The sequence below is a fragment of the Halichoeres trimaculatus genome, unplaced genomic scaffold (genome assembly GCF_033239565.1).
Source record: "Halichoeres trimaculatus isolate MK-OKI-2021-1 unplaced genomic scaffold, fHalTri1.1 fHalTri1_scaffold_17, whole genome shotgun sequence".
NCBI classification, from domain to species: Eukaryota; Metazoa; Chordata; class Actinopteri; order Labriformes; family Labridae; genus Halichoeres; species Halichoeres trimaculatus.
In genome coordinates, this window is record NW_027437195.1 from 3149526 (window position 1) to 3167208 (window position 17683).

The 17683-nt window shown below is 41.3% G+C and overlaps 1 protein-coding gene across 3 annotated transcripts in view; it reads left to right on the plus strand.

Moving 5' to 3' along the window:
• Positions 1-17683, plus strand: part of rbks (ribokinase) — a 53859-nt gene that overhangs the window by 19361 nt on the left and 16815 nt on the right. For all 3 annotated transcript variants that reach the window (XM_074691966.1, XM_074691969.1, XM_074691967.1), the window contains 4 exons: positions 572-635; positions 1099-1161; positions 1952-2116; positions 9608-9699. In XM_074691966.1, coding sequence (XP_074548067.1) covers positions 572-635; positions 1099-1161; positions 1952-2116; positions 9608-9699 — 384 coding nt within the window. The remainder of the gene's footprint in view (positions 1-571; positions 636-1098; positions 1162-1951; positions 2117-9607; positions 9700-17683) is intronic.

Sequence of the window (17683 nt, forward strand, 5' to 3'; positions counted from 1 at the left end):
AGGAGCTCTCCGGGCATGGGGAGAACCCAAAAATAGAAACCCGGGCTTGTCAAAAACATCCAAGACGGAAGGCCGCTCTTCAAAGAGATTGGGGCCAAGCAGCCAATACCAGCCCAACCCACCATCACAGGCAGCTAGAAGTGCCCGCGATTTGGCACGTTTTTTGGAAAGCGTGGGTTCGAAGTAGGCGCCTCGGGGCAAGGTGGGGACCCCTTCCACAACCCAAAGTAGCTACAGATGTGGACATCCCTGTGCGGATCAGGGGAAGAGGGGAAGGAGGGAAGGAAAACGAAAGCGAGGTGGGCCTGAAGAGGCGGGAAGGCGGGGTTATTGTGTCTTCAAGGCTTGGCGCAGCTGGTCGTGTGTTTGCGTGTGTGTGCGTTTGTTGACTTTGTGTGTTCGTTTGTTCACATTTTCGGCGGCGGCACCATGCCAGTATGCTGGCAGGGCACACGAAAATCCAACCCAACTGAGGTTTGAGTATACCACTTTTCAAAAGTTGCCGCTAACCAAGTCTGACCCTGCTTGACACTCTCTTTGTTGTTATTGTTTTGCCTTAAATCTTTTCTAGGTTGGTAAAGACTTTTTTGGAGACAATTACATCCAGAATTTCAAGGACAATGGAGTAAACACAGGTAGGATACAGAGATTCTTTACCACATGCCAAATTGGATGCCATTTCCATGATGCATGGAAACACTTCAGTTTCAGAGCTGTGTTTCTTTCAGTCTGTTTTTTTTATCAGTTCTTTTTAGTAACTCAGTGCCTCTGGATAAATATACTCTCTATTTTTATATTCTTTAATATTAAAACCACTTGAATCAGTTAAAAAAAGGTTGTTGTGAAAAGTTTTTCTCAATGCAAACTACTGATGTTTGCAGCAGGTCTCTTCATGGCCAAAAGAAGCTACCTTAGCCAGCGCTCTCCATGGAGGGGAATGATGATGTTTCTTTTTCAGAAGGGCGCTGGATAGAAATTAGTCCCAGTTTTCAAATTCACCGCCAAAGATCAAGCTACAAATTTGGTTCTGCATGAAGGAGAGATGATGGATGCCTTCGCCCTTCACCTCAAGGCTTTAATCTTTTCTGTCTGTGTCAGACTTCGTAGGGCAGACCTCTGACGCAGCAACAGGAGCTGCCTCCATCATTGTGAACAGCGCAGGTAAATGCTTTCAGTATTACCCAACAGCACCCTGCTCTCAGCACAGGGCCCTGACGTGTTGAAATGGTTTTGTTTGTACATAACAAAGCGTCAACGTGTACGAGTAATGCTCATTTTCATTAGTCCACATACACAAGCTCACACTGTGGGCTCAGTGCTGTGATGTCATCATTGTCTCACCATGGCTCAAGTGATACACACACTCTCACACACACTCAGACTCAGATGACACATATGTTCAAGTGTAATTAAATGTCATGAAGGCAATCAGTGTAGCCTGCTTGACAAAGTGTCTTCATTTATGGAAAGTGACAGAAAATATATCCCATCCCATAATTACACTGCTGGCAAAGCTGTGTCAAACTTAATGACTTTATGTCTAAAATCAACTTTTGATGTACTTAGTGGGATTTGGTCCTGTATGGCACACCGTAGTTGGAGCACCGCACCACCTCTCTGCTTCCTGCTGCCATAATAATACGCAATGACATCTAAACTCTTTTAAATAGTAAACTTACTTTTAAAAAACACCCTAGCTTATTAACAAGTCAGTATTAATATGCGCTTTGTGTCGAAACAAAATAAGACAAGACCCAAGTACTTTGAGTTTGAGCTGCCATGAGCTAAGCATACAGGCGCAGCTAATCAGACTGAAATCAATGGGCAGCCCCATCACAAAAGGCAGCAAAGCCTTTGTGAGTGAATCTGTTTTCTGTTTGACAGTGTTTAAACACCACCAGATGTTTGTGATTATTTCACCTTTGACCCCGTCTTTCGCTGTCCTCTGCAGGTGAGAATGCCATCGTGATCGTGGCCGGTGCCAACATGCTGCTGGGCAGTGAGGAGCTGCACAAAGCTCTTCCATCAATCAGACAAACTAAAGTTTTGGCGTGCCAGCTGGAGATCAACCCTCAGACGTCCTTACAGGCACTTCAGATGGCTCAGGAGCATAAAGGTCAGTGAGGGTCAAAGCACTGTGAGCTGATGTATTCATGGATGGAACAATAAACAGAGAAACGTTACTGTTTTTATTTAAATAACCACTGCAGCTAATGTTTGAATGGTCTGTGCTTTCCTGATACAAGTTCTCAAGAAAAGTTCTCAAGAAAAAAATGAAGTTCAAGTGTTCTGCCCGGTTTCCACCAAGCTGTCCGGTTTGGATCAGTACAGTTTGGTACGGGTTGTAGGGGCCAACTGTGCCCCCTCTTGGTTAGGGATGGGAACCGAATGAGGTACTTTTATAGGTACCAACTGAATTCTGTCAAAAGTACAGAGTACTGATTCACGTAAAATCAAAAGGTACCATGTTTAGGTACCTAAATGCATCCTTGTGACTGTAAGGAAGTGGAAGAGTAGGTGGTTTTCCACGCTGGACATTAACACAGCATTCCAAGGATAGTGCACAGGAAGTGATGATTCTTTCGACAGATCAACAGACAGCAGTGTTGAAGCTCCACCTTCTGGGGTCTGATTGTTTTAGTCTATCACCCCAACAGAAGGGTACCAAAAAGTGGGACGGTTTAGCCCCGTTTCCACCAAGCAGATCAGTTCGGTTCGTCTTGGTACGGCACATATTTTACGGCGTTTCCACTGACTTATCCTGAGACGGACCCCCAAATAACAGAGTCAAGCCGTCCCACTTTTTGGGACCCTTTCGTATGGGTGCCAGACTAAACTGATCTGATTTCGGAAGGTGGAGCTACAATACTGCAGACCGTTGATTGGGCAAAAGAATTATCACTTACCCCACGACAGCGGTTGTATTTCTCCTGGTGGCACACAGACTTCTCTGAAACAAAGCTTTATTGTTCTTTGTATCAAAGAGCTACATGCCAATCACAGAGAAGACAAATTGTTGGATGTCTTCCATCGTTACTCTCTGTTCACTGGGTCGCGTTTTTCTTCTTCGTTGGATTTATTAGCAGGGTTCACTGTGTGGCACTGCTATGGTGTCACACTATTATTTAACAGATGTGGCTTTCGGCATCCGGCCTACCATGAGAGGGCATGCTGTGGAAACGCAAACGGGATCAGGCTTAACTATACCAAACCGCGCCAAACCATACTGAACCGAACCAGACTGCTTGTTGGAAACGCAGCTTTTGTCTCAGTAATTTAGGGACCTGTCCCAGTTTTAGTTACTGACGCCTCAAAATCTGTAACGTACCGAGACGACCCAATCTAAACCAATTAGTGGAAATGGGGCTCTTGTGTCTTAATTCAAGCTAAATTTCTGTTCTGGACTTGGTTGGAGCTTCATTCACTGACAAGACCAGAAAAATGTCTTTTTACAAGATATAAAAATATAAAAACAATACCTGAATAAATCCTAAGGAGGACAAAATATTGGCCAATGGTGCCAGAAAAGTTTACTGGTTGAATTTTCAGAGCTAAAACTTCTTTTTAATTTCCGGAAACCCGACCTGTGTTCTCTGTCTGACCCCATTAGCAGATTATTTTGACCAATTTAAGATCATTTTTGTGTTTTAGCTTCCTGAATTAAGATATTTTCTGAACAACAAGACTTTGATTATTGTTTGGTTTTTAGTTTTTGCAGTCTACAAACTCTCTCTGCTTCTGTGCAGCTTTCATACCTTCAGTGAAGGTCTAGTTTTGACGGTGTGGGTGACTATTTGACTTTTGCTCTGGCTTTTTTATTTGTTGCTGTTGCTGTTCATAGCTCTGTGTCACAGCCCTTCTCTGTCCTGGTTTAGGGATATGTTAGAGGGCATATTTAGTGAATTGTTTTATAGTTTTGATCAACTCTTAACCATCATAGCTGAGGATGTATTTCAAGGTACAGTTTTTCTGTAAAATAAAAAGGCTGTGTATTGCATTTTGATTTAGAGTCAAGGAACTCAAATCCAGCCTCAGTCACAGAAAATTTTGTGTCTTTTTTTCTGAGTGAAACACCAATTTTAAAAAATCAGAGAAGGACAAAATCATTTTGTGAAGATCTGTTTTTACGTTCCAGTTTGTATCACACATTTATGCTTTCCTACACTTTTAAGAGGACGGCTTCCCACAAACTCGCATCACTATCGTGTTTAGTGTGATAAGTTGACAAATCGAATGTCTTCACGAGTTTCTCTTGTTTCCCTGCTGCTCACTTTTCATACCAACCACTGAGTCTGATCACAAGCAAACAGGATCTGTGTAGTTCTCTATAAACATAACCTATTTTCCACTCCCACTCTCCCTCTGTCCCTTCCTCCCGCCACCTTTTTAGTGACAACCAGGTTACTTAGCTCATCATCTCTAACAGCATCCTATTATTAGCACACCTCGGCGTCATCAGAGACGTCTGGGGAGCCTCTCTCGCCCCTGTCATCCGGGCCTGTCGTTTGTAATCGCTTGTTGCCGGCTGCCAGGAATGAAAGAGTCGCAGCCATAACCGCGTTGCAGATGGGATACCCAGATGGCCTTGCTGAGCGCCACCCTTCTCCCTGAGACCCCCTCCCCACTGTGTCAACCATACCACGGGATTAGGCACAGCATGTGGCGCCAGGAGAGAGGCAAGGCGAGCAAAAGATGCTTGGCGAAGATGCCACCTCGACGCTGCCACAGCAGAGCATTGCGTAAATGAAGTTCTCTGGAGAGAACGGGTGCTAATAGGTTTGGCAGCGAGGATTTAATGACGCAGGGGTGAAGCGGCGCTTAAATTACGTAAATGTCACCAGCAAGCCACGCGTTGTTGATGCCAGCTCTCAGGAACGATTGTCAAGATAACCTCTCGGAGAGCTTCTCCTCCTTGCATGTAATTATTTCACCGTATGTATTGATGCAGTTCATTGCCATCGTCCATTTGATTTTGACAAGTTAATGGAGAGAAATTAATTCCAGAGCTGGAGAAATGGCAGGAGTTCTGTATTTCACTCTTTTCTCCTTCCGCCTTCCTCCCCCTCTGTCTTGTCTGTGCAAGAGGCAGTTTTTATATTTCTCATCAGATGCAATTAGAGCCTCTTAAAGCCCTTTCACATACTCACTGATGACTCATTCCTTTTGTGTATGTGTGTGTATGTGTTTGTGTGTGTCTTTGGAGTGTGTGCATGCGTTGAAGAATGTGCGAGCGATCCCTGTCTTTGCTCTGTTTCCTGTCGACTCTTGTTTTCCATCCACCTTTCCTCCTAAATTGACCACAGCAGCTAACTGCCATGTTCCTGGACCGTCTGGCTGCTCCTCCTGCACATGTGCGACCAGACTTTGAACCTCTGTGCAAAAAAAAAAAAAAGAAAAAAAAAGCCCAGAGTCATGACACACGCACACACAGTCTGCTGCCAGACGTGACTCAGTATACACACATCTCAGTATTACCACATCTGTCCCAGCAGCTGTGTGTGTGTGTGTGTGTGTGTGTGTGTGTGTGTGTGTGTGTGTGTGCTTTCACTAACACCTGGAGAGGAAAACAAAGCAACCTGAGAGGGACATGCCGGTTAAAGTGACGTCCACAGCAGCAGCGTCTTGCATCAGAGAGGCAAATCCCTGCATGCTTCAGTTTAATAGGGATTTTAGCCAAGCTGCTCTTGTGTGCATATTGATAAACTTCAGTGCTCAGCAGCCTCAGTGCATGTATACTCCAGGAGCTCTGGGTCTATGCGTTTGCGCTGCAGTGACACGATTGACGCAAACACTGTGGTAACACCACAGATGGCAAATTAGAGAGCAGATAGTGGAGGATAACATTGTACTTCCTAGTGGTGCTGTTCATGGCGACAAATAATGATAAGATTATTTACAAAAGTGGAGCATGAGTAAGCTTTTACATGATTCAGTGATACTTTCTCTTTTTATCCTGTTTACACAGAGTACAGTACGTAGTAAGTGCTGCTTCACTGACTAATTGCTGTCTGTTAATTCCACTGAAGTAAAAGTAACATATGTTACAGCACCTACCCCAAAAACAGCTCACAAGTCAACGTGTGACCTGTTTCTGAGCTTGAAAAGTGAGGAACATGACATAAGACAGAGGAAAAACTCTTTTAAAAGAGAGCTTTTTATTGTGGTGAGATCAGGTGTTTATTTTTCTTGTGACAGTAGATAGGTTACATTTCAACACTTAAGTTGTTTGATATTATTTGTGCTGCCAGCAGCAGAGCACACCCACAGCCTCCAACCGTAACTACATGAACACACTCACTAGCCCAGCAACCACCTGTAGCCTCACATTTCTACGTGGGAGAGAAATCAACAGTTGTGCACCTGACTTAGCATGTTAGCACAAGCTAATCACAGGTATTTGACACATACCTGGTTAGCAGAAAGCTAACTCGCGTCACTCTTTGTCCCGTGCTGCTCTCAGAGTTCCTGAAAGTGAGTAAAAATCAAGCCAAGCTTCACCCTTGTGTAAGAAAAAGCTTTATCTGTTTGGTGTTTCATTTCACTTAGGTGGTGTTTTTCTTCCTATGTGCTACGTCCACTATCATAGCTGCTATTATTAGCTTCTACTACTTGCCTTCATCAACACACAGTCACTTGGGCATTGAGCACTCTGTGTGCATACTCTCCGTCCAGAAACATTCTGGAACAACCAATACATTAACATACAGGCAGAGGAGGGGGTTGAGGCAGACAGACACTGACACATATGGAAATACTGAAAACAGTAAATGTAACTTACAGTCTAGTGCAACATTTTTTTTCCTCTTTATGACCCAATTTTTGACTGATATGACTTATAGTCCAGAAAATATGATCATCAATTACTAGGGTAAGTAATTATTGTGTCACTTTTGAAAATCTTTCACAAAGAGAAACAAATTCAGATTTTTATACAGGTTTTATTGTGGGACGTAATAAACAGTTCACATGCATGTTTTTATCCTACATCAATGACACTGAAGTAGAGTCTGTACTTCCATCCTGAACACACTGCGACAGACCGCTTTGGGCTCGCCACTTTTGCTACTCGGTCTCCTGTGTGGCTGTTTGCAGCATTGTCTTGAGGTTTGTAACAACCAAACCCATCCATATAAACACTGGCACTGATTGGCTTACCATGAAATTGTACTTTACCTTTAGCCAATCAAGTTTCGGTAATGGCATTGTAACGTTTGAAACAGTTGTTAATAAGACTACCCTTTACTGGAGAACAACTGTGGTACTAGTGACATTGTTATTTTTAACCTCATTATAACAACGATCACTTCTTACCATTCTGAGATTGTTCAAATAGTTCCCACCTTCCTCAGCTGACAAGAGCTAGAGATCTACTGAAGGAAAGTTTTAGTTTGATCTTCGTACATATTCTAGTTGTATCTTACATTTAATTCCAAAACCTGATAAGCAGCTTTCACATGCTTTAAAACCACGTCTGTTAGATCACATTATCACCAGAGGCTTGTGAAACAATTTAAAAACACATTTTTCAAACAGGATTATATTTAACTATTAATACATCAACTATTATCCAAATATTCAAAAAATATTCAATAACAAAAGATCCCTGTCCATACAATGTTTTAAAAAAAAATAGTTATTAGGACTGGGACGATACGCTTTTCTCCGGATTCAATTCTTTTATGATTTCTGGGGTGCCAATTCGATTTGAGTTGCGATTCTTTTATATTTCAGATTTTTGCAATATTTTGTTTTGCTTTTTTAAAACCAGACCATGTAAAAAAGTTGAATGATGAAGATAATGTCTGCAGACTATATCAGGAGCCATATTTCTTTTTCCCCCAAAATGCTGATCATATGTGAGTCAGTTTTTAGAATTTATTCAGGGGATCTGATGTCTCAACCTTTTTCCAACCAAGCTAAGAAACAAAGGCTGAAACAAAGGACCTGAATCTGAAAAAAAAAAAATTTAACAAAAATTAGTGATTTTTTGATATTACAATTTTTTCTCCCACCTCTAACGGTTATAGTCCATTCATTTAGAGCTTTAAACTGGTACTCTAACCTCTGAATGTTGAGAGTTGTTAAATTGTATTTTATGTCTATTGACTTTAATTTAATGACCTGCCCTGGTTAAAAAAGGCTGTGTGGTCTAATAAGTCATGAGCACCAAAGGAAAAGACAGAGTCCAAGTCCCATCATCCCCATGCCGCCCCTCCTCTTCCCTGCATCCCCTGTATTTGTTTGGTTTTACTTTACATAGCCAAAAATGCCAAAAGCAAGAAAAGAAATTCTTTTTTTTCTTTCTTTTTCTTTTTACATAATCTTACATTTGGGCTTCAAACCTGTACCGTGCCCACAGAGGAAAAAGAGGACATATGAGTAATAAATATAGAGGGCTGCAAAGATGGAGATCCTTCCTTTCCTGTAGAAGTAAGGCGTCACACTTCTGGAGATGTCACACTTGTCCTTGGAAGCAAAGTGAAGAAAATTGAGGTGCAATTTATTTGACAGACTGAAAGAGAGAGGAAGAGTTAGAGAGAGCCCAGAGCCACTTATTTGGTGACACGGTTGTAGCTTATGTGGGTATACATCCAGGAGGAGTGTGTGCGCTCGGAAAAACAGAGAGGGAGGCATCTCCACTTTTACTCGCGAGCAGCCCAGCATCCACCTCAAAGCGCCAGGTGGCCAAAGCCCTGCACAAACCCACGCAGCTGCTCTCTTATGTGCCCACGCAAACACACACACACACACACTACTCGGCACACACTTTTTCACAACAGACTTTGATGTCACCAACACTGAACATATATTCCCCTCCAAAACGCACACGTGTGCACGCAGACTTGCACGAGGCTTTATTTTATACACAGAGATATCAGAATTAATCGCTTCGTCAAGCTGGGCTTATCCTCACACATACACAGAAATCACGGTATTAGATGCATTAATGCTCCGCGCTCATGAATATGCATGAGACAGTGATGTGCAACACGTACAGAGGATTACTTCTGACAAACACTCCTGCTCTCTTCCTCTCATGCGCTCCCTGACATTCACAGAAAGGGTCACAACTCAGCTCACCCACACACTGACACACACATATAGGGTTACATACCTCACATCGAGCCTTCTTCCGCGCGCGCAATCCTCGAGCTGCAGGGGTTACAGCGTATCACAGGAAGAGGATGCAGGGCCGCTCCTCTCGTTTTTCTCTCCAGTGTTCTTTTCCGGGAAATGCTAATGTAATCGTTTAAAAGGTGTCTTTTTATAGAAGCATATCCACTTGAGCTTTGCCTGTGAGAGCAATCCTCAGTGGTAGCCCACCAGCCTTTGTTCCCATTGAAAGTTTAATTAAGGTAATGCCAGACCTTGACAGCAAAGCTTAACAAATGGCAAAGAAACATCACGTGATGTTAAACGTGTCACTGAGGGACCCTACAAATGATTTCCTTAAGAAATGAGCTGACGGCTGTATCTGCGTGAACAAACGAGCTCTGTTGTACTTTTTTAACCCTTACTAATGACTGCATGTTATCTCAAGTGATCTGTAAGTTGTGATATTCACCAGTGGTCCCTGAATGTATCACAGCCTGCTTTCTTCTTACAGTAAAGACCATATTCAACCCGGCGCCCGCTGTCCCTGACTTGGATGCAGGTTTCTACACAGCCTCGGATGTGTTTTGCTGTAATGAGTCTGAGGTGATTATTCACACACACACGAAACACTCCACAACACACACACAAACACTTAGTTCACAGTATTTATCACAGCAACATTTGAGCTTTATCACACAATGACTGCTTTTCTCACACATGCCTACACAGGCAGTCACCGGGGAGCGAAAAAGGAACCTGAAACAAACGCTGCAGAGTAATATGTCGCTGCAGAATCCTGAACTCTCATTATACACGTATGCACTTTGTAGCTTTATCTGTTGGTTACTTTCAGGAAACAAGTTCCTGATTTTACAAACAGTTTGAAACATTCTATGAAATGATAAATGTCTCTGGTAGATTAGGTGTTTCTGGCCAACTCAGCAAAGATTAGCTCCAAACTAACAGATATTTTGCATGAATCAAAGTTGAACACTTTGGCACAAATTACACAAATAGCTAATATTTGGGGCGACAGTAGCTCAGTCTGTAGGGACTTGGCTTAGGGATTGGAGGGTCGCTGGTTCAAGCCCAGATGTGGGCCAAGATTGGCATTGGGCTGATATCTGGGGAGGTGTTGGTTTACATTCCTGAGCACTGTCGGGTGACCTTCAGCAAGGCACCAAAATCCCCAACTGCTCAGGTGCGCGCTGAAGGTGCAGCACCATCACTCTGACCTCGGTCAGTGCATGTTTCTGTGCAGAAGTGCTGTTTGTGCATGTGTGTGTATATATAGCATGTTCAGGGGAAAACAGAATTTCCCCCAAGGGGATTAATAAATAGTAAATCTTAAATCTTAAATATCTCTCTCATGACAGGCCACAACTTTGCTCTCTTTTGACTGTGTCTGGGTAATCAAACACAAGCAGTACAGAAACTTGCTATGAAAGATATTCTCCAAGTCATAACTCCAGGTTTTCATGGGTTTTAGCTTAAAGAGATGTCCAGTAAGGAAAGCAAAGAGTAATGGTCAAAAGATTTGTGGATTATAAAAATAATCCCTTCTAACATAGTTTTTTTTATTATACTTATTGACTTTGTATTTTTCATTGATGTCCTTTATGAAAATGTTGATGAGAAAAGGTTTTAGGGATTGACGGGTGTTTTGAGCGTTTCTACCAAGCAGTTCAGTTCAGTTTGTCTGGGTATGACAGGCATATTATGGCGTTTCCTTTGACTAAAACCAGGACAGGTCCCCAAATTACCAACCCGTACCATCCCACTTTTGGGTATCTTTCCATTAGAGTGCCAGATATACTGATTCGACCCCAGAAGGTGGAGCTAGAAACACTGTAGTCCATTGATTGGTCAAAAGAACCATCACTTCCTGTGTGACTGCGGTAATAAAGAACAATGCATAACCCTGCCATGGACCTTCCAATGGACTTTGTGAAGATAACTTTCTTTTTGTTTGGAAAACAACGTCACAAAATAGCCCCTAACACGCAACAGCATTTTTCTCCTTTGTTGGATTTATTTGTGGGTACACCGTGTAGTGCTGCTACGGCTTCACACTATTACATACCTAACCCTGCTATCAGCATCAGGTTTCTACCGCCAACCAAAAAAGGCATGGTGGTGGAAACACAAACAGGATCAGGCATTACTAATCCTATCCATACCAAACTGTACTGATCCATATTGGACAACTCTGTGGAAAATGGGCTTTAGAGAATACTATAATCGATAATGTTTGCTTGATTTGCCTGAGCATAAACTCAGACAAAGAGCAGGACAGAGCATTTAGAGTTAGCGAATTCTCTGTAGTACTGTGGCTCCCTCTCTACTGGTTACCACAATACAGTAGAAGTCTTTGTTAGTAGAGTAGACTGTATAAATAATGGACATACAGTTTTATAGCTGTAAATACAAAGTTCAGCTTTTCTCCCTGTGTTCTAATTTTTTACAGACCATAAATTAAAATGAGTCAGAACGTTCACTCACGTCACGTTTAGTAGTTTGAAAACACAAAAAAACACAAACTGTGACATCACCCTTTTGTTTGTGATACAGAAATTTGAATTTGGTAGTCCACATGCACCATATTGAAGTCTGGCAAAATCAGCTTTTTTTGCTTGGTGTGTTTGTGGTCTCGCTGTTTCTGCAGCCAGCCTCAAGTGGCCACTTGATGAACTGCAGTTTTTACAACTTTCCCATAGGCTTCATAGTTTTAGACCAGAGGTTGCTGCTTGGTTTGGGACAGAGCAGAGAATCATTGTTTGATATTTTTCCTGATTTGCTTAATTTCATTTTGACTTTTTGTTTCTTTTCAGCATAGTTTCATTTACGTGTTAAAGAAAGCATTTTAGTTTAATACAGTTTTTATTGTTTTGTAAACCTTTTTTTAATCACGCAAACATTTTTCCTTTTAAATTCCATTTAAAAGGCATGCTTAAAATTTCATGACAAATTTATTTATTCCATATTGGAAATAGTAGCCCTTATCTGTGTTTTTATTTGGCAATCAAATGAATTCAGTGAACTAGGCTGTATGATCTTGACTTTGAGAGTTATCACGTAAATAAATAGAAATAGACTGCAGTCAGTTGTCACTCATTTTGCAAGCTAGCTGCATCTGTATCCTTAACTAACGGGCTATAGCTCAGGTTTGAACTGCTTTAATTACATTTTGCATTATTAATGATAAAAATATCTGTCAAGGTTGAGACTCAAAAGAGCCAAAGTACAGTGAAGTGAAGCTTAAAACATCACACAGCTTTAGAAAGGTACTGGAATACAAGATATGAGCAACTATAAGACACAAACCATTGAGGTAGAGTGCTTTGTTCTGCATTGTTTTATTTTAATTTATGTTTCAGAGCACAAAATACATTCCAGTTTTGGATGGTGCAAAGCAGTATTTTAAATTGATATCAGAAAATAAAATACCTCTTTCTATAAAAACTTAAAAAGCCTCAGACTCATGCTGTTCTGTGCTTTGCTGCTTTAAAAGCTACATGAAGTTAGCGCTGTAGGTAGCACAGTTGTAGTTCAGTGATACAGTGGGTAAAATATTTGTCCTCATTGTAAAAGGAAACAATCAGAGGCGTGAGATGTTTTGAGCGCCCACACACACACAAATCTTTTCCCAGTGATTCAACCACACCTCATGGGTCATGACCCCAGCTGGCACATCAATAACCTGACTGTAGCCTTCAGCCACACGTTAACTTTCAGGTGTGACGAGAGAAGCAAATACCTCTCCACCCTTTTACAGTAAAGACCGGTGTCATGGCCCCTCATGTCTTGACTGTCAGGTGATGACAGATGAGCGACGGAGGGCAGGGATAGATGGGAATCGTAGTAAAAACAACAAGGCAGATGTGCACTTTGGCTGAGTCAGCCGCCTCCTCGGGGATGAAGTGGATGTGAGTTTGCCCGGGAGCCTCTTTTTGATGTGGTGATGCGGGGCGGAGAGGAGCTGTAGCCAGGTGTGGGGACATGAAAGGGAGAGTTGACGAAAGCATGTCTTCTTTTTTTTTTTAAAGAGTGTCAGGTCACAGAGGGACTGCTGTGCTAGATATTATGCAGCATGCTGGGACGGCAGCGTTGTTGACTTTTAGGGTTTTCAGGGATTGTTTAGTGTTTTTAACCAGATTTAAGTTGAACGTGTGTGTATAAAACACCTGCAGTTGTTCTCAGCTCTCTTCGTGCAGCTCTGAAGTCTGTTCTTCTTCCTGCACTTGTCCCATCATCTAACATGCACTGTGTGGTTAGTTTTTAAGAGGAACCAGAGACTTTTCAACTTTGATTTCCAGTTGTCATCTTTGTTTGTATTGCAAACAGATGTCGGCTCTCATTTTTTCTAACCACAGCGTCCGGTCCAGGACGCAGCAGAGCGTGACTGAGGCTGCAGCATCCTGCTACATGTGGGCACTCAGAAAAACATGCTCACCCTCAGTGATGTGTGAATTCTCTGATAAATACTACAGGACAGTCATAACAGTAATAACGTTAAGTGTTTATTGCTGCTGAGACATTTCAGGAAAATGACTGTCCTCAGTGACTTCAGGCACACAAACTTAGTCACCAAATGTTTATTGAAATGGAACCCTGCAAGTGTTCATGGACTGTGAAGCCAAAACATCTGGAGCTTTCCTACTGGCTGACTGCAGTATGATTCATAAGCTCCACCTCATCACGTTAAAAGATAAATTTGAATTTAAATTTATTTAGGATAACCTCTTGAGATGCAGCATATAGTTTTCAAGGGGGTCCTAACACAAAACAGATATTTCAACATAACAATTACAGTACACAACATAAAATAAAAACATACAAGACAGACGGACCATGCATACTGCTCCTCATAAGATATCCATAAACACCCCTACATACCTCCATCCCCGCCAAGCACTCAAGCATGATCATAATAAGGAAATAAGTAAATACATATAAAACAGAATAGTAACATTATAAGAACTTTTTACAACCCAAGAGCATAGACATAGAATTGCGACAATGGATTAATAATAATAATAATAATAATAATAATAATATTAATAACAAATAAATAAATGAGTAAATAGAACACAAAAATTGATAGAGTTAATAGAAAATAAGGTAATCGGATTTAATGAGACTGCAGCGCCATCTTTTGGCCCGAAGTTGTACTCACACTGTCGTGAAGATATGACTCTAAACATGGTGTGTGTTTGTTCAAGACAACTTTTTACCAGAGACAATGCCACGAGGTAAGTTATTTATCAACAGTTAGGTAGAGCTATGCTTTGAAACGTGACAACAAGAAAACTTTGTCAGTTTGTACCGTAGTTTAGTAGCTGTCTATATGTAGCTCTAAGACAGGGGTTCCAAAACTTTATTCTGTCAAGGTCCCCCAAAACTGCATTTGCTTCTGGCCCGGGTCCCTCTTTGGAAACAGATGTTCAAAATAAGTAAAAAAAAAAAAAAGAAAAAAGAAAAAAAGTAAACAAGAAATGCAACTTTAAGAATATATTGTCTAACTTTATTGGCACTTGTTAAGAACAGGAAATTCCTCCTCTTTTACAAGTAGTCAGTCATTAGACACGGGAAGAGCCTCAAAGTTCAGGTTAGTTTTTCAGATAGCTTAATAACAGGCACAAATAATAAAAAAAAAAGAAATAAAATGAAAAAATGATCATCCTAGTTTTTTAGACTCTCAAGTTTGAACAGACCACTGCAGAATAACTGCTGACTGTGGGTTGGAATCAACATTTTCACAAACAGATTGGCTCCTGTGTTAGCCTGTAGCTTGTGCTCTATCTCTCTCCTGTTTCTCTTTCTTCTGCTCTTCTGTTCTTTTTCTGTCTGACAGTTAGGCTCCAGTGTCCACCATCACTACAAAATTAATCACAGAAATCATTTTCAGCAGAGAAAAACACAGACCTCTCTTCTCACTGCTAAACTTCATCATCCAGCGTGGTGTTGTCATGGAGACTGAAACGTGCTGTAAATCAGTTCAGTTCTGCTCAACCCAATCGGGAAGCTGAGAAATTGCATTTAAGAATAACCTACATTGGTGCTGATAATCTCATTTTAAAGTGTGGATTACGATCAGGCAGATATCTGGAAGGGAGTCTTTTCAGGATGGGACTCCTCACAGTCCCTTTAGATAAACTATCATCATACTCATTCATGTGCCGGTATTCAATTTCTGAGAAGTTTAGTTTCGATAAGTTAATAAATGTTTGACTGACAGCTCTTTTAACAAATGTGAGCTTCCACAGCGTCTGTACCAGATTAGCAGAGGAGATGAGAAGCAGAGGTGAAAAAAAAAAGCGTAACACTAACAGAAGAGTTATTGAACTTTCTATAGCCATGAGTGTCCTCTTCAACCCGTCACAAGAGCCTGTTCAGCTGTGGACTGTTCTGCCTCAGAGGATCTCTGATGTTTCATCTCTAAGATAGGTGCATGCATGCTAATGCGTCAAGCACGCAGGGGAACATGATGTCAGTCCTGCTGCTCAACCAGGCAGATCACTGCTCTGAATGCACTGGCTCCACCACAGCAACATGTCCAGGCTTCTCAACGCACAGGGGGAGGAGCCTGGTCGTTTACAGTCAGTGGGTCACCGGCTTATGACTGAGTTTGTTTGCCTGAAGGCACTGAGGACAGGTGTTTACCTGAAATTTAGAGTTACTGGGGCTGTTCTGGAGTATCTTTTTAGTATTTCTTGATGTGTGTAGTGACTGCTAGCTCAGACTCTGATCTATTTGATATAAACGCCTCCAATTGCTAATGTAACAACTATTGTTCATGAAATATCTTCAAAAAGTGGCACAAGTTGTCCATGAAAGTTCAAAAGGGACATAATTTATTTCATTTTTGTGCTAGTATTAATGTTTATTAAAGAAAAGTTTCCCAAACCAATAGATGCATTCCTTTACCAATCAAAAGATACAACACAAAAGATCATTATATGAATTAAAGCCACTGTGAGAGGTTTTAGGCCGTTATTAAACCATCATCGACTTGAATATTGGTGCCACTTTCCAAGCTACAGAGGTAATAAGCGTGATCATTTGTGTAAAGTGTTTTTATGTTTAACAACCACTGGTAAGGGGTCTGTGATAAACAGTGTGCAAACAAAAACAGCTTTTTAAAAAAAGAAAAATTCCACAGTAAAGATTTCCATCATCCGTCGGAAGGCAGCAGATTGAGTCAACTGTGAAACTCACAAAATTGTGTAAATAAAAAATAAAAAAGACGCAAAATAATTGCACCAATGGTGGAATTTTATCAGTAACCATCCTCCAAAGTGCAATGAAAAAAAATGCTATTTACAAAATCAACAAAACAGGTGATGTTCCAAAATCATTAAAAAAAACACAGGACAAAAAAAGGACATATGTAATGAAAAACACAGGTAAGCTGTTACCTTGTTGCAACACAGCATACACTCTTTGTCTACAAAGGGCGCCAATAACAACACTAACGTCAACTAACGTAGCTTACCAATTCGTAATTACCAAAGTAATAAAACCACTAATGTTAGAAGTTTGTTTTATGACAAGGACTCAGTGTAAGTTTTCTCTCCCTTTAAAGTGTGTTTTCTTATCATGAAGTGATGTTGGTATCAAACACAGTAAACAAGTTTTATATTATATATTATTATATAATGTTTATATTATATAATTAAGGTTGTATGCCTGTATTCAGTAAAACCATAAAACATCTTTAACTGTCCTTGTCAGCACCAGAACTACCGCTCAGTAAATCAATTATTGATACTTTGACTATCTTAGGCCCTTTAATACTTTGGGTCTAAGCTGTACCACGGCCACCCAACACTTGTTGCTGCTGCAGCTTCAGTGGCTGGCGAATGCTCTTCCTCTGATGACAGGTGGCATCTAGAGATGGAGTTGTGTGTATGAGTCAGCTGATAATGTGAAACCAGCAGAGCCATGTGGATGTTGACCTGCAGGGAGGCTCGAAGGTTGGCGGTGCTGGCTCTGCTAGTGTTAGCCACACTCAGTGGACCAATTAACAGACTCTGCTTTGAAACATACAACTGGGAAAAATACAAGGACATTTTAATGGTAAAATCCTGCAATGTTCAAACACAGCACTGCAAAAAATTTCACTCTGCTGATAGTATTTTACTGTTATCTTACAGCAAAGTCATTTTTGTTGTTATGGTGTTTTGAAACTTTAGGTGAAGAGGGGGTACTTGAAATGATACAGTGCAGGAGGCACAGGCTGTCTGTGCTCCACATGGCACTGACCATGCACCTGATGATTTTTACAGGGCGTTGGCCAATTTTGAAACAGAAAATGATCAACTGGGCTTGGTACATAGACGGTATAAAACATGGACGTAGTCTCCCTGACGTCACCCGTCTGTTTCTGAAACGGAAAATGAAACACATTAGCCACAGCGGCCATAATGGTAGTGGCAAGGGCTTGGCGTACAGCTATAGGGCACCTGTCGGTCAAGTGACCTGAGTTGTGCCTCTGATTGGGCGAAAAAATGTCCGCCCTGTAAAGTGTGTGCTGATAGTGAAACTAGCGACTCAGACAGGAGACGTTTTTTGAACCAGGCTGTAA